Source organism: Cetorhinus maximus, chromosome 21 (assembly GCF_964194155.1).
Source record: "Cetorhinus maximus chromosome 21, sCetMax3.hap1.1, whole genome shotgun sequence".
Taxonomy (NCBI): domain Eukaryota; kingdom Metazoa; phylum Chordata; class Chondrichthyes; order Lamniformes; family Cetorhinidae; genus Cetorhinus; species Cetorhinus maximus.
Genome location: NC_135899.1, coordinates 43,752,901 through 43,776,962, shown reverse-complemented (window position 1 = coordinate 43,776,962; position 24,062 = coordinate 43,752,901). Strand labels below are relative to the sequence as shown.

General features: G+C 42.5%; 1 protein-coding gene across 1 annotated transcript in view; it reads right to left on the bottom strand.

Moving 5' to 3' along the window:
* col9a2 (procollagen, type IX, alpha 2) overlaps window positions 1-22,035 on the bottom strand; it is a 173,372-nt gene extending 151,337 nt beyond the window's left edge. Inside the window, exons 1-5 of the mRNA XM_078566890.1 lie at window positions 21,811-22,035; window positions 20,850-20,921; window positions 20,034-20,069; window positions 19,854-19,916; window positions 6,522-6,575 (exon numbers count right to left, since the gene is read on the bottom strand). Of these exons, the coding sequence (XP_078423016.1) occupies window positions 6,522-6,575; window positions 19,854-19,916; window positions 20,034-20,069; window positions 20,850-20,921; window positions 21,811-21,897 (312 nt within the window). The 5' untranslated portion in view covers window positions 21,898-22,035. The remainder of the gene's footprint in view (window positions 1-6,521; window positions 6,576-19,853; window positions 19,917-20,033; window positions 20,070-20,849; window positions 20,922-21,810) is intronic.
* Between the last annotated feature and the right edge of the window lie 2,027 nt (window positions 22,036-24,062).

The following is a 24,062-nucleotide window of genomic DNA, read 5'->3' as shown; positions in this document are numbered from 1 at the left end:
CAAGGCTATCACTCCCCATCTTTACTCGGCCCCAAGGTTAAAGGTAGCACATAGCAAGAGGAAAAGGCCATTCAGTCCCTTCAGAGCCTTTCCTGCTATTAAATTAGAACATGGCTGACCTGTTCTTAACTCCATTTACCTGCACAAAACAAATTCTCCTCATTTCCCCACTAGCTCTTTTGCCAACTATCTTAAATCTGTCATCAATAGTTACCTTTCTGCCTGCAACTGGAAACAGTTCCCCCAATCTATTCTCACAAAATCCTTCATAATTTTCAATGCCTCTATTAAATCTGTTGTTATCCTTCTCTGCTTGGAGAACAATCCCAACTTCTTTCGTCTCCACATAGCTGAAGTCCTTTATCCTTTGGGATTTAATTTAAGTGAAGAGCCACATTATTCGATAAGACCACAAGACGTAGGAGCAAAAGTAGGCCATTCGACCCATCAAGTCTGTTCCACCGTTCAATGAGATTATGGCCCATCTGATAATCGTTAACTTCACTTTCCTGCCTTTTCCCCACAAACCTGATTCCCCTGCTGATTAAAAATCTGTCTATCTCAGCCTTGAATATACTTAACCACCCAGCCTCTACAGCCCTCTGCGGTAAAGAATTCCATTGATTCACTACCCTCCGAGAGAAGAAATTCCTCCTCATCTCTGTCTTAAACGGGCAACGCCTTACTCTGAGATTTTGCCCTCTGGTCCTAGACTCTCCCACAGTTGAAAACAACCTCTCAGCATCTACCCTGTCAAGACCCCTAAGAATCCTATATATTTCAATAAGGTCGCCTCTCATTCTTCTAAACTCCAATGAGTGCAGGCCCAACCTACTCATCCTCTCCTCATAAGAAAATCCCTCCATACCCAGGATCAACCTAGTGAACCTTCTCTGGACTGCCTCCAATGCCAGTATATCTTTCCTTAGATAAGGGGACCTAAACTGTTCACAGTATTCTAGGTGTGGTCTAAATAGTTCCTTGTATAGTTTTAGCAAGACTATTCAAGTGGATTTTCTCCATGTTTGACCCTGATTTTGATTCGTGAAAGAAAAGAGGGGAGGGTTGACCACCAGGCAGTCAATAAGGAACAGGCAGGTAGTATAGGAGTCCCCAGAGTGCACCCCATTCTCCAACCAGTATTCCATTCTGAATACTGATGTGAGTGATGGCTCTGGCTGCACTGCCCAGATGAACCAAGTCCATGGCACCACGGCTGGCTCAGCTGTACAGGGGGTATGGAAAAGCAATAGTGATGGGTGATTCAATAGTTAGGGGAACAGGCAGGCATTTCTGCGGCCGCAGATGTGAATCCAGGATGGTGTGTTGCCTACCTGGCGCCAGGGTCAAGGATGTCATTGAGCACCCTGAGAGAGGGAGCACGAACGGCCAGCAGTCACAGTCCACAATGGTACCAATTACATAGGTAGAAAGAGGGATGTGGTCCTGCAGTCATAATTTAGGGAGCTATGTAGGAAGTTAGCAAGCAGGACCTCAGAAGTAGTATCTCCAGATTACTCCCAGTACTATAGCCAGGTGAGTATAGAAATAAGAGGATAAATCAGATGAATGTGTGGCTGCAAAGATAGTGCAAGAGGGAGAGCTTTCGATTCTTGAGACATGGGGACTAGCTCTGGGGGAGATGGGACCTGTGCAGACTGGATGGGTTGCACCTGAACAGAGCCGGGACTGAGTTCCTTGCTAGTTTTGCTAGTGCTGTTGGAGGGGTTTAAACTTACGCGGAAGGAGTGCGGGAATTAGGAGTGAATATCAGAGAGGAATCCCAGGGTGCACAGACTACTGGAAGAGACAGATATCACTCGAATAGAGAATAGGAAGTTAATAGGTGGGGTCAGAGTAAGGGAGAAAATAATAGAGTCTAAATCAGGGTTACGGTGCATGTACGTGAATGTACAGAGTGTGGTAAGTAAGGTTGGTGAGTCACATCACAGACTGCCATGTGGAAAAATAATGTTGTGGCTATAACAGAGACTGGGCTCAAAGAAGGGCAGGACTGGGTGTTAAATATTCCTGGATACAAAGCGTTCAGGAAAGATAGGAAAGGAAGTAAGGGGGAGGGGTGGTATTATTGATTATGGAGAGCATTGCAGTGCTGGAGAAATTGGATGTCCCAGAGGGGTCAAGGGCAGAATCAATTTGGCTAGAGCTAAGGAACAAAAAGGTGCAATTAGTTTGCTCGGTGTAGTCTATAGACTGTCAACTAGTGGGAAGGATGTAGACAAACAAATTTGCAAGAAAATTACAGAGAGGTGCAGAAATTATAGGGTAGTTACAATGGGGGACTTTAGTTATCTGAATACAGATTGGGATAGTAGATGTGCAAAGAGCAGAGAGGAGCAAGAGTTCCTAGACTGTAGATAAAAGCAAAATACTGCGGATGCTGGAAATCTGAAACACAAATAAAAATAGCTGGAAAAACTCAGCAGGTCTGACAGCATCTGCGGAGAGGAACACAGTTAACATTTCGAGTCCGTCTATTTCCTCAGTTCTGATGAAGAGTCATACGGACTCGAAACATTAACTGTATTCCTCTTCACAGATGCTGTCAGGCCTGCTGAGTTTTTCCAGCTATTTTTATTTGTGTTCCTAGACTGTGTTCAGGAAAATTTTCTATAGTAGAATGTGTCCGGTCCAATGAGGAAAGAGGCACTGCTGGACCTAGTTCTTGAACATGAAGTGGGCCAAGTGGATCAAATGTCAGTGGGGGAACATTTAGGTGACAGTGATCATTGTATCATAAGGTTTAGGCTGACTATAGAAAAGGACAAAGAACAATCCAGAGTAAGAATAATTAACTGGGGGAAAGTCAACTTAAATGGCATAAGAAAGGATCTGGGCCGAATAAATTGGAGTCAAAGGTTGGCAGGAAAAATGGTAGCTGAACAATGGGATACCTTCAAAGAGAAGGTATTTCGGGCACAGTCAAGGTATATTACCCTGAAAGGGAAAGGTAGAGCAAACAAATCCAAAAGTTCCTTGGATGAAAAAAGAGATAGAAATTAAGGCATTCATGCACTGTGCTTATGTTGTGTGATATAATGATATAACACCTTGGTCTAATTTATTGTACAAGACACAGGGCACCAATCATTCACAAGGAATTGGGTAAACACGTTGTGGGTTTATTTATTAAGATTAGGCACAAGAACACTTATACATAAGTATAAAGCTTGAAGACATCAGAGCGGTGTGTTTGCCCTGCTCAATGCAAAAGTCAAATGAAGACCGGCTCACAGGACACGTTTCCATTCTAGTGATGTCATGCTGATATCCCTTAAAGGCATATTACAACATCTATGACAGATGTCAAGTAGGAAATAAAATTGAGAACCACGCTAAATATAGAAGGTTCAGAGGGGAGATGAAAAAACAAATAAGCAAAGAAAGAGTATGAAAAGAGACCAGCAGCCACCATAAAAGGGAATCCCAAAGTCTTCTATAGGCATATAAATAGGGTGTAAGGATAAGTCCAGCAACTACAGGCCAACCAGTTTAACCTTGGTAGTGGGGAACCTTCTGGAAACAATAATTTGTAACAAAATTAATAGTCGCATGGACAAATGCAGGTTAATTAAGGAAAGCCAGCATGGATTTATTAAAGGGAAATCATGTTTAACTAATTTTCTGGAGTTTTTTATAGCGGGAACAGAGTGGGTTCATGAGAGCAATGCTGTTGATGTGGTGTACATGGACTTCCAAATGGCATTTGATACAGTGCCACACAACAGACTTGTGAGCAAAGTTATAGTTCATGTAGCAAAAGGGGCAGTAGCAACTTGGATACAAAATTAGCTGAGTGAAATGAAACAGGAAGCAGTGGTTAATGGATGTTTTTTAGGCTGGAGGAAGGCGTATTGGAATTCCCCAGGGGTCAGTATTGGGACCTTTGCTTTTCCTGATATACATTAATGACCTAGACCTTGGTGTACAGGGCACAATTTCAAAGTTTGTGAATAATACGGATCTAGGAAGCATTGTAAACTGTGAGGAGGATAGTTTAGAACTTCTAAAGTACATAGACAAGTTAGTGGAATGTGTGGACTGGTGGCAGGTGAAGTTCAATGTAGAGAAATGTGAAATGGTAGGAAGAACATGGAGGAATGATATAAAACAAAGGGTACAATTTTGAAGGGGGTGTAGGAGCAGAACGACCTGGGTGTATATGTGTATAAGCCAATGACGGTGGCAGCACAGGTTGAGAGCACGGTAAATGAAGTATACAGTAGCCTATGCTTTATTACTAGGGGAGTAGCATACAAGAGCAAGGAGATTATGTTGAATAAAAGCAAAATACTGTGGATGCTGGAAATCTGAAACAAAAACAGAAAATGCTGGAAAAGTTCAGCAGGTCTAGCAGCATCTGTGGAGAAACAGAGTTAACATTTCGAGTCCGTATGATCTGAGAAGGGTCATACGGACTTGAAATGTTAACTCTATTTCTCTCTCCACAAATGCTGCTCGACCTGCTGAGTTTTTCCAGCATTTTCTGAGATTATGTTGAACTTGTATACTCAGGTAGAGTATTGTGTCCAGTTTTGGGCGCTGCACTTCAGGAAGGATGAGAAGGCCTTGAAAAGAATGCAGAAAAGGTTCACGAGAATAGTTCCAGGGATGAGGAACTTCAGTTATGAAGATAGATTGGAGAAGTTAGGACTGTTTTCTCGGAGAAAAGAAGGCTGAGAGGAGATTTGATAGAGGTATTCAAAATCTTGAGGGGTCTGGACAGAGTAGATAGGGAGAAACTGTTCCCATTCATGAAAGGATCGAGAATGAGAGGGCACAGATTTAGTAATTAGTAAAAGAAGCAAAAGCGATATGAGAAAAAAGTTTTTCACACAGCCAGTAAGGTCTGGAATGCATTACCTGAGAGTGTGGTGGAGGCATTCAAAAGGGAATTAGACTGTTACCCGAAAAGGCAGAATGTGCAGGGCTATGGGGAGAAGGTGGGGGAATGGCATTAAGTGTATTGCTGATTTAGAGAGCTGGTGCAGACATGATGGGCCAATTGGCCTCCCTCTGCGCTGTAACAGTTCTGTGATTCTGTGAACTTTTTCGGGCAGCTTGTGCTCATCACTGCCCCATCCCTCCAGCTAAAGTGACACCTTCTGTTGAGGTTACATGAGGCCTACACTAGAGGACAGACATCACCCACCAGACATCACCCACTTAACCATAATCCTGGGTGCTGGAAATTGGAAGGGTGAGAGGGAATTATTCACATTGTTAGTTGGACTTTCTTAATATTGGATCAAACCTTAATGAGCAGCTAGTCTTCACTGTGACTCAGAAGAAACACTCGAAGTACATTTTTCTGAAGTACATCACTCAGTAATGTTTTAAGTGGAATGCAAAATCACCAGCTTCTAACAATCCACAACAGGACCTATCATTTTTACTTTATTTGTACTTCCTAACCTCCATAACCACTGTTCTCAATGTGATGGTTCAGTGTCTGTGAAAGATCTAGATGAAGGAACTGAGGGCATCCTAGCTAAATTTGCAGATGATACAAAGGTAGGTGGAGGGACAGGTAGTATTGAGGAGGCGGGGAGGCTGCAGAAGGATTTGGACAGGTTAGGAGAATGGGCAAAGAAGTGGCAGATGGAATACAACGTGGGGAAGTGTGAGGTCATGCACTTTGGTAGGAAGAATAGAGGCATAGACTATTTTCTAAATGGGGAGAGAATTCAGAAATCTAGAGTGCAAAGGGACTTGGGAGTCCTAGTCCAGGATTCTCTTAAGGTTAACTTGCAGGTTGAGTCGGTAGTTAGGAAGGCAAATGCAATGTTGGCATTTATTTCGAGAGGACTAGAATATAAAAGCAGGGATGTGCTGCTGAGGCTTTATAAGGCTCTGGTCAGACCACATTTAGAATATTGTGAGCAATTTTGGGCCCCGTATTTCAGGAAGAATGTGCTGGCCCTGGAGAGGGTCCAGAGGAGGTTCACGAGAACGATCCCAGGAATGAAAGGCTTAACATATGAGGAACGTTTGAGGACTCTGGGTCTATACTCGATGGAGTTTAGAAGGATGAGGGGGGATCTGATTGAAACTTACAGAATACTGAAAGGCCTGGATAGAGTGGACGTGGGGTGGGGAAGATGTTTCCATTAGTAGGAGAGACTAAGACCCGAGGGCACAGCCTCAGAGTAAAGGGAAGACCTTTTAGAACAGAGATGAGGAGAAACTTCTTTAGCCAGAGAGTGGTGAATCTATGGAATTCATTGCCACAGAAGACTGTGGAGGCCAGGTCATTGAGTGTATTTAAAACTGAGATAGATAGGTTCTTGATTGGTAAGGGGATCAAAGGTTATGGGGAGAATGGGATTGAGAAACTATCAGCCATGATTGAATGGCAGAGCAGACTCGATGGGCCAAATGGCCTAATTTCTGCTCCTATGTCTTATGGTCTTATGATCACACAAACACCTCTCTGTTGCTCAATAAACTGCTTCATGTTTGTTGTTTCACAATGTAAAACTGTAACAAATTATACTCACTTTAGGACCTGGCCTTCCAGGGGTCCCTGGTTCTCCCTTTGGACCTTCTAAACCCTGTGTAATGAACAAAAGAAAGTAGTGGTTAAGATACATCTTTTCAATTAATCAAGAAGTCCTTCAGTCCAACCAGATAATTCAATGTGAATATAATGTTTAAGTATAAGATATCCAGTGTTCTTTGTTCCAATTTTTATGCTTGTTAATGGGACTGAAATCTGCATGAGTTTTAGATGTGGCTCACAGATCTACCTAAATCCCAGAAATGTGCCTGAACCCAAATTGAGAAAATCATTCCTAGTCTCCCAGTCTGACATTATTTCCATTTCCCTCGGGTTTGACATTCTTATTTCTTCAATAAAAACAGAACATGCTAGAAACACTTAGGAGGTGTGGCAGCAACTGAAACTCTCTGTTTCCAATCACTCAGTCAACTTCTATTCCATTTTGCTACTGTCCCTTTTATTCCAAGAGGTCTAACTTTGCTCACAAGTCTGTTGTGCAACACTTTATCAAGCACTTTTTATAAGTCCATGTACACCTCATCAACCACATTACCCTCATCAACCCTTTCTGTAACCTCAACAACAAACTTAATCAAGTTAGTTAAACATGATCTGCCTTTAAAAAAGTCCATGCTGCCAACAGCTGCTGTCTAAAAACAAAAAAATGGGGACAGAGTTTAAGATTTGAAATTGTTGAACTCAATGTTGTGTTTAGAAGGCTGTAACATGTCTAACTGAGGTGAGGTACTGTTCCTAAAGCTTATGTTGAGCTTCACTGGAGCAGTGCAGCAGGCCGAGGATAGAGAGGTCAGCGCGACAGTGGGGGGGGAAATTAAAATGACAGGTGACAAGAAGCTGAAGTCGTGTGTGTGGACTGAATGGAAGTGTTCAGTAAAGTGACCAGCCAATCTGTGCTTATGTGCCACAGTGTAGAGCGGACAACATTGTGAGCAGTGAATGCAGTATACTAAACTGAAAGACATCCAGGTAACTTGCTGTTTTACTTGGAAGGAGTGTCTAGGGCCTTAGATGGTGAGGAGAGAGGAGGTAAAAGGGCAGGTGTTTCCTTTCCTGCACTTGTACGGAAAGGTGCCGTGGGGAGGGGAGGGGTTGTTGGGGGTGATTGAGGAAAGAACCAGGGTGTTGTTGGGGGGGTGTGGAATGGTCCCTTTGGAATGCTGAAGGGGAGGGGAGGGGAAGATGTGTTTGGTGGTAGCATCGCGCTGGAGGTGGCGGAAATGATGGAGGATGATCCATTAAACATGGAGGTTGATAGGGTAGAAATTGAGGACAAGGGGAAGCCTACCATGGGTCTGAGGGTGAGGGGAACAGGTAAGAACAGAAAAGTGTGGCTCAAGGAACAACACCTCACCTTTCCTTGTTTGTGTGTCAGCTGTGCCTCAGTTGGTAGCATCTCACCTCTGAGTAACAAGGTTCTGTGTTCAAGTCCCACTCCAGGGCTTAAGCACAAAAATCAAGGCTGACACTTTAGTGCAGTATTGAGGGAGCATTATACTGTTGAAGTTGCCATCTTTTGAATGAGACATTAAATTGAGACTTCTAGTTCCTCAAGTAGATATAAAAGATCCCGTGACACTATTTCAAAGGAAAACAAGGGGGCTATCATCACAAAAACAGATTTTCTGGTCATTATCACATTGCTGTTTGTGGGAGTTTGCTGTGCAAAAATTGTTTTTAAATACATTATAATACTTCAGATGGTACTTCATTGTCTGTGAAACATTTTGAGACATCTGGTGGTCATAAAAAGCGCTATCTAAATGCAAGTCTTTCTTTTTCTTTTCAATTAGACACTTTACAGCCTTGTGGACTCAATATTGTGTTCAAAAATTTCAGACCATAACACCTGCCACTTTTCTTTTAGTTTTTGGAAGGCAACTGTTGATGTTCATTCTGCATTTCCCATTTACACCTCCTCTGGACCCTTTCTTAGGTTCTTTGCTTATCCTATTTCCATCTTCTTTTGTCATTTAATCTCTCCTGTTCCAACCTATCACACACCTTCCCTTTTGTTCTTATATCCCCGTCGTGCTTTCCCTGCCTTGATTAAAACCGGTTACATCTCTATTTCCAAACCTGAACCTGAAACGTTCTCTCTCCAACAATTCTGCTAGACCTGCTGAGCATTTCCAGCATTTGCTGTATTTATTTCAGATATTTGCTTTTGTATTCCTAATTTCCCAGTATGACATTCCCATTTCCCCCAGTGTGACATTATTCCCACTTCTCTTGTCCAACAATTCCAGTTCCCTCACTATCCACCTTTGTGTTCTCCATGCGTTAGACTGAAATCTGTGATAATCAGTACTGGATTATGGCCTGTTTTACTGCACTCTCGAGGAGAGGGATTGAGTGGGGAAGAAGGGGTCCCCATCCTATAATTTTTGGCAGCTCTAAGGCCAGACCCCAAAAGCAAAGCAAGAGTCTTCTGGCTGGCTGTGCAACAACTGAATTTTAATCAATTGTTTCATTTGACGATCCTGGTAAACCTTTAATAAGTTACTGAAATGACTTCAATGGCAGGATGCATTTGAACCTAGGTGTTAGGGTAAAAGGTGTTCACTGGGTTCAATTCCTTGGCTGGCCCTGGTCCCTTATTTCTATTCTTAAATCAATCACTCAAAAGAACAGGCCAACCCTCAGCCCTTGTTACCAGTAAGCGAGAATATAGTGACACAAAAATAAAACAAAGATAGATCTAGAGTGTTTCTCAATCATAACTAGATTGGAGAGGTTGGGACTGTTTTCCTTGGAAAAAAGGCAGCTGAGAAGAAACTTGATAGGGTTATTCAACATCCTGAAGGGCATGGGCAGGGTAAATAGTGAGAACCTATTCCCACTCAAGAGAACATCAAGAGCTACAGGGAACAGGTTCAAAATAATTGGCAAAAGGAGTAAATGTGATGTTAGGAAAATATTTTTCACCCAGAGGTCAGCTGGTGTCTGGAACAAACTTCCTGAGAGGATGGTAGAGGCAGGTTCAATTGAGTTATTCAAAAGGGAATCGGATTGCTATCTGAAAAGAGAGAGTGTGCAAGGTTACGGGGATAAGGCAGGGGAGTGGGACTAGGTGGAATGCTCTTTCAGAGAGTCAGTTCAGGCTCGATGGACATCCTTCTACACTGTAAAGATACTATGATAACAGCACATGTCCGCATTGCTCCTCTAAACTGTCCTGTGAAGTAATTTTTAAGGAATTCCTGAATCTTTAATAATCTTCATAAGACCATAAGACTTAGGAGCAGAAGTAGGCTATTTGGCCTATTGAGTCTGCTTCTCCTTTCAATGAGACCATGGCTGATCCAATAATCCTCAATTCCACTTTCCTGCCTTTTCCCCATACCCCTTGATTCCCTTACTGATTAAAAATCTGTCTATCTCAGCCTTGAATATACTTAACGACCCAGCCCTCTGCGGTAAAGAATTCCACAGATTAACTCCCCTCTGAGAGAAGAAATTCCTCCTCATCTCTGTTTTAAATTAGCGTCCCCTTACTCTGATATTATGCCCTCTGGTCCTAGACTTTCCCACAAGGGGAAACAAGCTCTCAGCATCTACCCTGTCAAGCCCCCTAAGAATCTTATATGTTTCAATAAGGTCACCTCTCATTCTTCTAAACTCCAATGAGTACAGGCCCAACCTACTCAACCTCTCCTCATAAGAAAATCCCTCCATACCTGAGATCAACCTAGTGAACCTTCTCTGGATTGCCTCCAATGCCAGTATATCTTTCCTTAGATAAGGGGACCAAAACTATTCACAGCATTGTAGGTGTGGTCTAACTAGTGCCTTGCTTAGTTTTAGCAAGACTTCCTTATTTTTATACTCCATTTCCTTTGAAATAAAAGCCAACATTCCATTTGCCTTCCCTATTACCTGCTGAACTTGTATTCTAGCTTTTTGTGATTCATGCATGAGGACCCCCAAATCCATTTGTGCTGCAGCTTTCTGCAGTCTTTCTCCATTTAAGTAATACTAAGCTCCTCTATTCTTCCTGCCAAAGTGCATAACCTCACATTTTCCCACATTATATTCCATCTGCCACATTTTTGCCCACTCACTTAACCTGTCTATATCCCTCTGTAGACTATTTGTGTCATCCTCACCACTTACCTTCCCATCTATTTTTGTGTCATCCACAAGCTTGGCAAGAGTACATTCATTTCCCTCATCCAAGTCATTAACATATACTGTAAATAATTGTGGCCCCAGCACTAACCCCTGTGGCACTCCACTAGTTACAGGTTGCCATCCTGAAAATGCCCCCTGTATCCCAACTTTCTGTCTTCTATTAATTAGCTAATCCTCTATCCATGCTAATATACTACCCCAACACCATGGGCTGTTATCTTCTTAAGTAGCCTTATGTGTGGTACCTTATCGAACACCTTTTGGAAATCCAAATATATTACATCTACTGTTTCCCCTTTATCTATCCTGCCTGTTACCTCCTCAAAAAATCCGAATAAATTTTTCAGGCATGATTTCCCCTTCATGAAGCCATGCTGACTCTGCTTGATTATATTATGCATTTCTAAATGCTCTGTTATTACATCCTTTATATTAGACTCTAGCATTTTCCCAATGACAGATATTAGGCTAACTGGCCTATAGTTACTTCCCTCCCTTTTTGAATAAGGGTGTTACATTGGCAATTTTCCAATCCTCTGGGACTGTTCCAGTATCTAAGGATTCTTGGAAGATTACGACCAGTGCATCCACTATCTCTATAGCTACTTCCTTTAATATCCTAGGATGCAACCCATCAGGTCCAGGTGACTTATCAGTCTTTAGCCCCATTAGTTTCCCTAGTACTTTTTCTCTAGTGATAGTTATTGTATTTATTTCTTCCCCCACTTTTGCGCCATGATTATTTAGTATTTTTGGAATGCTATTAGTGTCTTCTACCGTGAAGACCGATGCAAAGTATTTATTCAACTCCTCTGCCCTTTCCTGGCTCCCCATTATTATTTCCCCAGCCTCATTCTCTAAGGGGCCAATATTGACTTTGGCCTCTCTCTTCCCTTTTACATATTTAAAGAAGCTCTTACTGTCTGTTTTTATACTACTTGCTAGTTTACCCTCAAAGTTTATTTTCTCCCTCTCTATTATTTTTTGGTCATCTTCTGTTGGTTTGTAAAAATTTCCCAATCCTCTGGCTTACCACTAATCTTTGCCACATTATATGTTTTTTCTTTCACTTTGATACTATCCTTAACTTCCTTGGTTAACAGTGGTTGGTTTCTCCCTTTCCTACAATCCTTCTTCCCCACTGGGATATATCTTTGTTGTGAGTCATGAACTATTTCCTTAAACGTCTGCCATTGTTCATCAACCGTCTGTTCTGACAAACTCCTTTCCCAGTCCACTCCAGCAAACTCTGCTCTTGTTCCTTTGTAATTACCCTTATTTAAGTTTAGCACAGTTGTTTGCGAACTAAGTTTCTCACTCTCAAACTGAGTGCTAAACTCCACCATGTTATGGTCACTGCTTCTTAGGGGATCTTTTACTCTGAGTCATTTATTAAATCTGCCTCATTACACATTTCCAGATCCAAAATAGCCTGATCCCTGGTTGGATCCACAATATATTGTTCTAGGAAACAGTCCCAAATACACTCTGTGAATTATTGCTCGTGGCTACCTCTGCCAATTTGATTTTTCCCAATCTACATGAAGTTTAAAGTCACCCATGATTAATATACTGCCTTTTTTACATGCCCTCGTTATCTCCTGATTTATTCTCTGTCCTACAGCATAGCTACTGTTAGGCCTATAGACTACTCCCACCAGTGTCTTTTTCCCCTTGTTATTTCTTACCTCCACCCACATGGATTTCATATCTTCTGATCCAAGATCATTTTTTCCTATCGTATTTATTCCATCTCGTACTAACAAAGCTACCCCAACACCCTTTCCTTCCTGCCTGTCCTTTCAACAGGTCACATACCCCTGAATATTTAGTTCCCAACTTTGATCTCCTTGTAACCATGTCTCCGTAATGGCTATAAAATCACATCCATTAACCTCTATTTGTGCCGTTAATTCATTAATTTTGTTCTAAGTACTACGTGCATTGAAGTAAATTTTGCCTTGTTACCATTTTTTCCCCCTCTTTGACCCTATTTGCTGTTTTTGTTAATGTTTGTATACTCTGTCCCTTCCTGTCACACTCTGGGTATCATTACCTAAGTAGCTGCCCTGCAATGCCGCCATATCCTTTTCCTTTGTAAGCCTACTTATGCCCTCTCCAGAACCCTCCCCCTCTCTATTTAGTTTAAAGCTCTCTCTACAGCCCTAGGTATTTGATTTGCCAGGACACTGGTCCCAGCACAGTTCAAGTGAAGCCCATCCTGCCAAAACAGCTCCCTTCTACCCCAGTACTGATGCCAGTGCCCCATGAACTGGATCATGTGATGCAGAAACCATTGCTATTTTCAGAAGATTACCATGATGGCCGTTTATCAACAGTAGTGGATTCAAAACTGGGACGAGGCTTCTAGCTATGTAACCACTCACAAATATACATTTAACAAAACTGAATGTAGAAAATATAAAATGTTTAGCTGGAGATGGTTGCTGGCTACAAGACAGTTTCAATATCCAAACGTTCATTAACAGACATTTTGCTTTCACAGTTTACAGCCATTTGAACGCTTAATCTATATGTAATACTAAAGTAACACCTTTGAGGTGGCTCCATTCAAGTGAAAGTTTTGAGATGGCCAAGTCCAGTCCACATTTTGAGATGGTCCTAGCCTGTCCATGTTTTGAGATAGTTTAGTCCAATCCACGTTTTGAGATGGCCCAGTCCAGTCTATACCCTTTTTGGTAAATTCCTTTCTATGGTTTGTAGTTTGATAAAGAATTTTGATTGAAATAAAGAACAATATATATGGGAAGGTGTGAGGAAAGAGCACATAGCTAAGGGTGATGGGTGATGAACTGTGTGCACAATATATTTAAGTTCCCTTGCTGCCTGTATCTTCAAATCTTACAGCACAGAAAGAGGAAACTCAGCCTGTTCTAACTGAGCTGACTCTTTGAAGAGATGTCTAATTTAGTCTCACACCTCTGCTTTATCCCCATAATCCCGCAGATTCATCCTCTTCAAGAGCATGCCCATGGTCTTCTGAAAGTTCCTGCAGAATCTGTCCTCACAACTCTTTCAGGAATGCATTGCATATCTTAACAACTGCCTCGGAGAAGATTTCTCTTCATTTACCCTCTAGTTCTTTTGCCAATAATTTTAAATCTGTAATCTCCAACTCACCTGACACTTCTCCCTGCTTTCTCTATCAAAGCCCTTCATAATTTTGAACACTCCTATTTAAGTTACATAGGATTACATAGAATATAGGGCGCAGAAATAGGCCATTCGGCCCAACCAGTCCCTGCCAATCTTTATGCTTCACATGAGCCTACCCCCATTTTTCCTGATTTAAAACTATCATTGTAACCCTCTATTCCCTTTCCCTCATTTGTTTGTCTAGCTTCCTCTTAAATGCATCTATACTTCAACTGCTTCATCAATGACCTTCCTTCCATCATAAGTCAGAAGTGGGGATGTTCGCTGATGATTGCACAATGTTCAGCACCATTCGCAACTCCTCAGATACTGAAGCAGTCCATGTCCAAATGCAGCAAGACCTGGACAATATCCAGGCTTGGGCTGACAAGTGACAAGTAACATTCGCGCCACACAAGTGCCAGACCATGTCCAACAAGAGAGAATCTAATTATCGCCCCTTGACATTCAATGGCATTACCATCACTAAAACCCCCACTATCAACATTCTGGGGGCTACCATTGACCAGAAACTGAACTGGACTAGCCATATAAATACTGTGGCTACAAGAGCAGGTCAGAGGCCAGGAATCATGCAATAGGTGACTCAACTCCTGACTCTCCAAAGCCTGTCCACCATCTACAAGGCATAGGTCAGGAGTGTGATGGAATACTCCCCACTTGCCTGGATGAGTGCAGTTCCAATAATACTCAAGAAACTTGACACCATCCAGGATAAAGCAGCCCACTTGATTGGCACCCCATCCACAAACATTCATTCCCTCCACCACTGATGCACAGTGGCAACAGTGTGTACCACCTACAAGACGCACTGCAGGAATTCACCAAGGCTCCTCAGAGAGCCTTGCAAACCCACAACCACTACCATCTAGAAAGACAAGGGCAGCAGACACATGGGGACACCACCACCTGGAAGTTCCTCTCCAACCCACAGACTATCCGGACTTGGAAATATATCCCCATTCCTTCATTGTTGCTGGGTCAAAATCATGGAACTCCCTCACTAACAGCACTGTGGGTGTACCTACACCACATGGACTGCAGCCATTGCAGAATGCAGCTCACCAACACCTTCTCAAGGGCCATTAGGGATGGGCAATAAATGCTGGCCCAGCCAGCGAAGCCCACATCCCCTGAATGAATTTTTAAAAATTAGGGATGGGCAATATAAATGCTGGCCTAGCCAGTGACGGCCACATTCCATGAATGGATAAAAAAAATCTATTTGTTTTAACCACTCCTTATGGTAGTGAGTTTCACATTCTCGCCACTCTTTGGATTAAGAAGTTTCTTCTGAATTCCCTATTAAATTTCTTGGTGACTATCTTATAATGACAGCCTCTAGTTATGCTCTTCCCCAGAAGAGGAAACATTCTCTCTGCATCCACCCTATCAAAACCTTTCACCATTTTAATGATCTTTTTTTTCAATAAATCCTTTCCTGATATGTATTTCTAGCATCATCCTTGCAAATCTTCTCTGCGCCCTCTCCAGTGCCTCTATATTCTTTTTATAATATGGAGACCAGAGCTGCACACAGTGCCCTCAGTGTGGCCTAACCAAGGTTCAATACAGGTTTAGTATAACTTCCCTACTTTTCAGTCTCTCTCTCTCTAAAAATAAACCCCTTAATCTTCTCTGTTCTAAGGAGAAAATCCTAATTTCTCCATTCTCCCCACATAACTGAAGTCCCTCATCCCTGGTATCATCCTGGTAAACCTCACCAGTACCTTTTTCAAGGCCTTAACATCTTTCCTAAAGTGTGGTACCCAGAATGAGACACAATGTTCCAGTTGAGAACTAACCAGTGTTTTCTAAAGGTTTAGCGTGACTCCCTTGTTTAGTCTTAATGGTCCTATTTACAAAGCCAAGTCTCCTGTATGCTTTCTTAACTGCCCTATCAAAGATTTCTGTATATTCACCCTGAGATCCTTCTGCTCTTGTAACTCCAAAATGAGCACCATGTAGATTATACAGCGTCTGAATGTTGCTCTGCCCATAGTAAACCACGTCACACTCCACAATAATTTTCAACTGCCATGTATCTGCTCATTCCTATGGACTACCTATATCCTCCTGAAACATGCTACTATCCTGCTCACCATTTACTATGTTGGCAAGTTTTATATTATCCACAAACTTTGAACTTTTATTCCCCATATACACAAATCCATTTATATATAACAAGAAAAGCATTGGTCCTAATACTGATTCTGGGGGCCCCACTGCATACTTCTCTCCAGTCAGGAAATCATTCATTCACCACTACTCTCTGCTTTCTATCCCTTAGCTAACTGCCTATCCAAGTTATCATCATGACTTTAATTCTATGTCATATTTTTGAATAACTGTGTTATGTAGTTGTTTATCAAATGCCTCTTTAAATTCCATATATATATCTACTGCACTAGCGTCATCAACCCTCTCTGCTATTTCTTCAAAGGACTCACTCAGGTTAAGCAGACATGATTTGCCTTTAAAAAATCAGTGCTGCCTATTCTTTACTTACCCATTGCTTCTACAAGTGAGAATTAATTTGGCCTTGACAATGGTTTTGAGCCATTTTCCCACTGCTAATGATTGGCCTTTACTTTATCCCCCTGCCCCTTTTTACACAACATATAACATTTTCAATCCTCCAGTCCTCTGACACCACTCCCATATCTTGGGAAGATTATAGCCAGAGCTTCTCCTATATCCACCTCAGCTTTACTCTGCTATCTAGGATGCATTCCATCTGGACCTGTTAACTTTGAGTGGTACCAACCTATTTAGAATCTCATTTTTATCTTATCTGTATCTCTACTCCCCTCTGATCATTTGCTAGAAACACAATAATAATTAGCCTTTGGCTGTGCTCACACTGAGTCATATCGATAAAGTAGCATCATTGAATAGTTGAAAATGCCAATTCTCAAAATCTCTTCCCAATAATGATTCCAATATAGAAATAATAATTGCCAAATTAACTCAGAAATATTTCTTTGAGATGACCTGGGCTCCTGAAAAACAGGAATGAATGGTTCCCTTCCATCTTTTCTGGACTGACCATGCCACAAGGTCTTTCTGTTACAGTGGAATCTCTTACATCTTTTGTCTTCGCTGTTAGGTTTCTTTGTGATTCTCCCAAAACATTGGGAGCTTTTCTGGCTGGTGTCTCGACCTCAGCAACACCACGTGTGAAAAGTTGAATCATCGTGCCACATCCTGGTCACTCTGGATGATTGCCACTGAATCCAACCTATCTTTACTGATTGAGTAAAGAATGTCATCTAGTGTTTTCACTGAGAATTCATTACATCTTACTGAAATAATTCACAAAAAAACTCTACTTTTTATCTGCCCTTAATTAGATTCACTCTGGTCTCTTGTGTCTCCCAAGTTTCACAAATGCCACCCTATACACCCTTCCTCATCTCTTCACATCTTCAGTGTTGAAATTCATTATGCTGTATTCTACTCCCAATTCATTCTTTCACAGGAACTTCAATCAAGATTCCCTTATCTCCATCCTACAATCTTCGAAGTTACAACAGTCAAGTCTGGGGCCACCTAATCACTATATCTACATTGACCTCATCTTCTCCCCAACTCTTTTTTAACCTGCAGTGTCCAATACTGGGGCCTTTCATCAATAGTTCACAATTTAAGACAGTTAGAGGTTGCATTGCTTTGGAAGGTTGCTACAAATACATTCCCAAGGGAATCAGGGGAGGATTTTCCAGGATTTTCCCCCCTATATAGTTTGTGTTTTTAATCTGCGTTTTCATCTCTCCTAGGAAATTACTCAGTCTCATTCAGGTGAGTTGTGATACGCAAGGCATCACAACTATGTGGACAGGCTTTTCCTGTTTGTCATTTTTAATATGTTCAAACCTCCCACGATGACTGGAGACAAAACTTTTCATTCCTGCTGCCCATCCTAGGCTTTCAACATGGCTGTCAATCAATACACTACAGGTTAAACTCCTCCTCTCAACAAGGACCAGTGCCAAAACTAACATTCTGCCAGTGCTAGCTGGATTGAAAGCATCCAGTGTACCAAATAACTATCCAATGGAAACAAGATATTTTGCCATTAGGTGAAGTGGCATTTTTTTTTAAATTATGTTGTATTCACAAATAATGGTAAAAATTGCTCAAAGCAGATTGTCATGACTGAACCAATCATTTTCCCTTTCATTGGAATCATACAGAGTGGAAGGAGGCCATTCAGTCCATCTTGTCTTTGATGACTCTTTGAAAGGGCTTTCCAATTAGTCACAATCCCCTGCTCTTTTGCAATTCTTGAATGTAGGAATGAACCCTTGGATTCTGCATATGTGGTTCTGAATGAACGTCTAATTTCAGAGTTCTGGATTGAAAGGTTCAAGGACCCAATTCTCCACATTCATAATCACTGTGTCAATCCAATGTAATAATCCCACAGTGATTGGGATTGCAAACACATCTTGAGTTCATTCAGGCTTAAGAATACAGATCTCATTTCATGGTTTATGCTTGGTAAAATATAGATTACCCCAGGGATCAGGTGCTTTACCCTGGTCAAAATGTTCACATTAGTGGCTGTACTCCCAATATGAGACAAGCTGGATGAGAAGGAGATTGATGAACTGCAAACACCTGAACAAGGCCCATCCAGACCGACATCTCACTGTTCACCTCTGGAACCTAGGTGATGTGAAATGTAGAGGTGGAATTCCAAGTTCAAAAGATAGTCCCTGGACTTGGAAAAGGAATATTGTTTCATCTATCACATTGAGTATGGGACCATCTTCTATGCACAAAATGAGAGCTATATTCAATGATCATCTGGCTGTTGGGTACTGGCAGTTAAACGGGGTGGGGGGGGGGGGGCGGTTGGGGGGTGGTGGTTGAAGGTCATTTCCCAGAATGAGCTCCAGCACTTGAGGAGGCTCCCAAATTCATCATTAGACCACAGAAGGAGGCGGTTCAGCCCATCAAGTCCATTTTCTGGAGAGCAATCCAATCAGTTCAATTCTCCCACTCTATCCCTGTAGCTCTGCCAGTTTATTTCCCCCAAATGCCCATTGAAAATCAGTTGAAGGTCATATTGTTCAGAGCTGCAGGTTCACTGTATTCCAGATGCCTGCTGTTAAAGGCTCTGTCTCCAACATGTCCTGCGTGATGGCATCTCTGAAAGATATGTAGGTTCAATCTCACAGCATCTTTTAACCTAATTCACAGGGCATCAAACTTATTGAGTGTTCCACATTTTTACACAGTAAAGTCCCTCCTTGTTGGAATATGAAGTGTACACAATGCAGATTCTCAGTCTCAGTACGTGGTGTGTACACAATGCAGATTCTCAGCCTCAGTACGTGGTGTGCACACAATGCAGATTCTCAGTACGTGGTGTGTACACAATACAGATTCTCAGTCTCAGTACGTGGTGTGTACACAATGCAGATTCTCAGTCTCAGTAAGTGGTGTGCACACAATGCAGTTTCTCAGTCTCAGTAAGTGGTGTGTACACAATGCAGATTCTCATTCTTGGTGTGTGGAGTGTACACAATGCAGATTCTCAGTCTCAGTACGTGGTATGTACACAATGCAGATTCTCATTCTCAATACGTGGTGCGTACACAATGCAGATTCTCATTCTCAGTTTATGGAGTGTACACAATGCATATTTCAATTCATAGGATGTACACAGTTCAGATCTTTACTCCAAGTGTGGGGATGTTTGCAGAATAAATGCTCAAGTGGAGTGTGTAGAGGGTTGGCAGACAAAGCTAGAAATCAGACTGAATTTATAATCCAAGAACTGGGAATTTTCCTCCTTGGATGTTCATTGCTCCAACACATTCCCAGACTCTGATTGTCTTCAAAGGAAGAGTGAGAGGTACAGGGACTCATACACACAATATATTTAACAGCGTTGGGTCCATCCTGAGACACAGGTGGTGCAGACTTTCACAAATACAGTAACTACCCCAGTAAATAGTATCACAATGCCACTTCTCCAGAAGGTACTCACATCATATCCTGGGTCACCTTGAGGTCCGTCTGGTCCAGGGTCACCAGGATCACCTTTTACACCCTAAATATGGTGAGAATTAATGCTCATGTTAATTTTCTTTAAATGGAATGTTAAAAGAATCTTTCTCCAATGATGTTGAACACACAGATTTTAGGTTAATTGAAGAGAGTTACTTACTGCTGGACCAGGGGGCCCAGGGGGCCCACGTTCCCCCTAGAAAAACAATACACATCCTATTATTGCATCAAGAGAACCCTTGGAAAAACATTCTTCAGAATCAGTTAAATAATAGTGTTCTCTCTATTGTACACTCCCCCCGTCCCTTTAAATTTCTAGTTCTGAATTAAACTGTAGCGCGGTTGATGTCCCAGGTATTTTTTTCACCAATTACTCCGAGGCCCTGGAGTTATAAACCAGTTAAACTATATAGTGCAGGTTTTAATGAATCTCCGAATACAATGATTTACATTCTGATTATTTCAATGCAATGACACCTCGTGCTGAACAACTGTGTCCTACCAATTGAATTCTTTTTACCTGAATTAGATCAGCTCTGAATATGTTGGTTGTATTTTATCCCAAATTTTAATCTGTACGTGTCCCGGATTTTTATTTTATCCGGTTTTAATCTGCAGCCTTTCTGGTTTAGTGAGCCCCGAGAGCGACTCGCCTCAAACTTTCACAATGACAGTCCACAACGTGTCGCTCTCAGAACCACTTGCCTCCCGAATGTTCACAAAGTTTGCCCCTTAGCTTTCTGTTCAAACAGCCATTGTACTAAAAATATACAAAATTGGATTTGCTTAAATGAGAAATTGATTTGCTGATGTTTTATTAAGTTTTAATGGGTAAAATTTGCCCCTAAAGCCTGGAGGTGTCAGATGTACTGAGAGCTGGTACAGCAGCTCCCCCTGTCGCAGGTCAGTGCGACCTGGCACCCGGGACAATGCGGCTCTTTGTCTCAATCCCTCCTGGAAACACATCCACACTCACATCTATCCCGTCTGATCCAGGAATCCCAGCTGGGCCCGGGGAACCCACTACACGTTGTTCACCTATCGGACCCTGGCAAATAAGAGAGAGAAAGTATTAAACAACGGAGAAAACAGATAATTTAGAAAACAGAAAATGACCCAGGAGTGGTGCAGAGGAATTGTCAATTATACTTTATGAAATGTTATCCAAGGATTATTTTTTAAATTGATAAATAATTAGAGCTAGAGCAGGATAGAATATACGAGGAGATGTTCCCACTATATTTCTGTCTTGTTCCTGGGTTCTGGCAATGGTTTTGAACTGCAGCGAAGTTTTGCCTTTTGCCTTATTGTGGCACCAGTTTCCTGTACTAAATGTGTGGCAGTGTCTTTGCTGAGCATTCTCTGCAGTCAGTGCTCCAGGCTGAGAATTTCACAGCACACAGTGCAATCTACTGCCTGACCTGCCAGCCATCCACATCCCAGACACACATATTAGACAGCTTCCAAATCAATTTATTCTGATGCAGGATTCTCTGATCACTCTGCATTTCAGCTAGTGCAGAGTTGGTGAGGGAGTTTAAGAAATTCGCACTGGGAGCTCACGAAGGATGAACTATTTCTTATAAGATTTCAATTTTTTCATGATACTGAAGGGATTTCTTAACAGCTGAGGGTACATAAGGGTCCTGCTCCTGTTAAGTCGGGACAAATTTGCAGTCCAAACATAGAGCCTGTCCCTTACTGATCATTTCAGGGTTCTGTCAAGTCCTCTCCCTGCTTGTGACTGACTACTTCCCACAGAAGGGTGGCTTTGAAGGAAACAGCAGAATGTGAGTAAAGATGAACAAACAACAAAGATTGTAGAAGAGATTTAGTTAATCAAAAACTAAAAGGTATTTTATGAAGGAAACAATTCTGCTACACCAAGCTCTGTAGCAAACCACTTTGCTCATGATTACTCTCTCTCCTGAACTTACCTGAGTTAAACACAAGCAGATGACTTGCAGCAAGACTGTGAGTTGGAGGAGTCCAGGATGGGGCCAGACACCGGTCAGGCTAGCCATGTTGAGTTACTCCGCCTGAACGGGGCAAAAATAAAATCCACACGTCTCTCACTGGCTGAGTTGGAGAACCCTGGAGAAAGATCAGACCAGCCTGCAGCACTCAGAAACCCAAGTACTTCCACAGAGCTGAGTGGAAGACTGGCCCAGACAAAGGGGCGGGGAGAAGGTGAGGCAGCTCCTGAATATGAAGCAGGTCAGGAACTGGTCAAAATTCACATATTCCCAGAATGTCCCAGAAGGAGAGAGAAAGTGAAACAGCTCATGAATATGCATGAGCTCAGACCTTGTGGAAATATAAAGTGAATTTATTAATAAGTTTAATCAATGATCAAACTGTTGGTAGACTGGACATTTAAAAGGGCATCATTGTTTCTCATCAGAATTTTTAACATCATCCCAAGGTGATGGATGAAATGAATGAAAATGAATTTCATCATGCCTGTTTAATATTTTACACAAGCACCCAGAATGCCCAAATATACAGCTCCAACTTCACAATTACAAAGCAAAGCTTACAGCACAACTACAAAAACTACAAAAATTCAGATGATACTCAACATCATCTTACACTAAAAATAGACAGAATACACAAATATGCTCAGGGCTAACTCACCTCCTGACTCCCCAAAGCCTATCCACCATCTACAAGGCACAAGTCAGGAGTGTGATGGAATACTCCCCACTTGGCTGGCTGAGTGCAGCTCCAACAACACTCAAGAAACTTGACACCGTCCAGGACAAAGCAGCCCGCTTGATTGGCACTACATCCACAAACATTCACTCCCTCCACCATCGACGCACAGTAGCAGCAGAGTGTACCACCTACAAGATGCACTGCAGGAATTCACCAAGGCTCCTTAGACAACACCTTCCAAACCCACAACCACTTCCACCTTGAAGATCAAGGGCAGCAGATAGATGGAAGTTCCCCTCCAAGTCACTCACCATCCTGACTTGGAAATATATCGCCATTCCTTTACTGTCGCTGGGTCAAAATCCTGGAACTCCCTTCCTAACAGCACTGTGGGTGTACCTACACCACAGAGACTGCAGCGGTTCAAGAAGGCAGCTCAACATCACCTTCTCAAGGGCAACTAGGGATGGGCAATAAATGCTGGCCCAGTCAGCGAAGCCCACATCACGAGAATGAACAAAAAAAATGTGATCTATAAATCAGGTGGCCTTCAGGATATCTCTCGTACAATTACAATTTACTGCAATGACAGGATCAGGGAGCATCCCTACCTTTAGGCCTGAAGCTCAGAGTTCAAGTCCCACTCAAGACCCGGAAGGTGCATTCATAACGTGGCCAAACAGGTGGATTATCAGCCTGTAAATACTTCCAATATGCCTAATGGCAGGCAGTAAGAGCAGGAGAGTTTCTTGGTCAGCCATACTGCAGAAGGCAATGCAAACCACTGCAGTACCCTGCCAAGCATCATCATGGACCAATCCAATAGAGCTCCATGGTCGACAGCTCCCTCTTAGGGCAGGGTACATGAAGGAGGGGCAATGATGGGATAATCCTTCAATATTTATCAGTTTTAAGATAAATATTTCCCAACCTGATCTTTTGGTTAAGAGTAAAGGTGACAGCGTGAGGAGGGAGTGTGACAGTGTGAGGGGGAAGTGTGACCGTGTGAGGGTATTGGGAGTGTAACAGTGTGAAGGTGAGTTTGATAGACTGAGGGGGATGTGAGTATGGAAGTGTGAGGGGGGAGTGTGACAGCGTGAGGGGGGAGGGGAGTGTGACAGCCTGAGGGGGGGCATGAAAGCATATGGGGGGGAGGGGAGTGTGACAGTGTGAGTGGGTGGAGTGTGACAGTGTGAGTGGGTGCAACAGTGTGAGGGGTGGAGTGTGACAGTGTGAGGGGTGGAGTGTGACAGTGTGAGTGGGTGCAACAGTGTGAGGGGTGGAGTGTGACAGTGTGAGGGTGGAGTGTGACAGTGTGAAGGGGGAGTGTGACAGTGTGAGGGGTGGAGTGTGACAGTGTGAGGGGTGGAGTGTGACATTGTGAAGGGTGGAGTGTGACAGTGTGAGGGGTGGGGAGTGACAGTGTGAGGGGTGGAGTGTGACAGTGTGAGGGGGGAGTGTGAGTGTGAGGGGTGGAGTGTGACAGAGTGAGGGGGGAGTGTGACAGTGTGAGGGGGAAGTGACAGTGTGA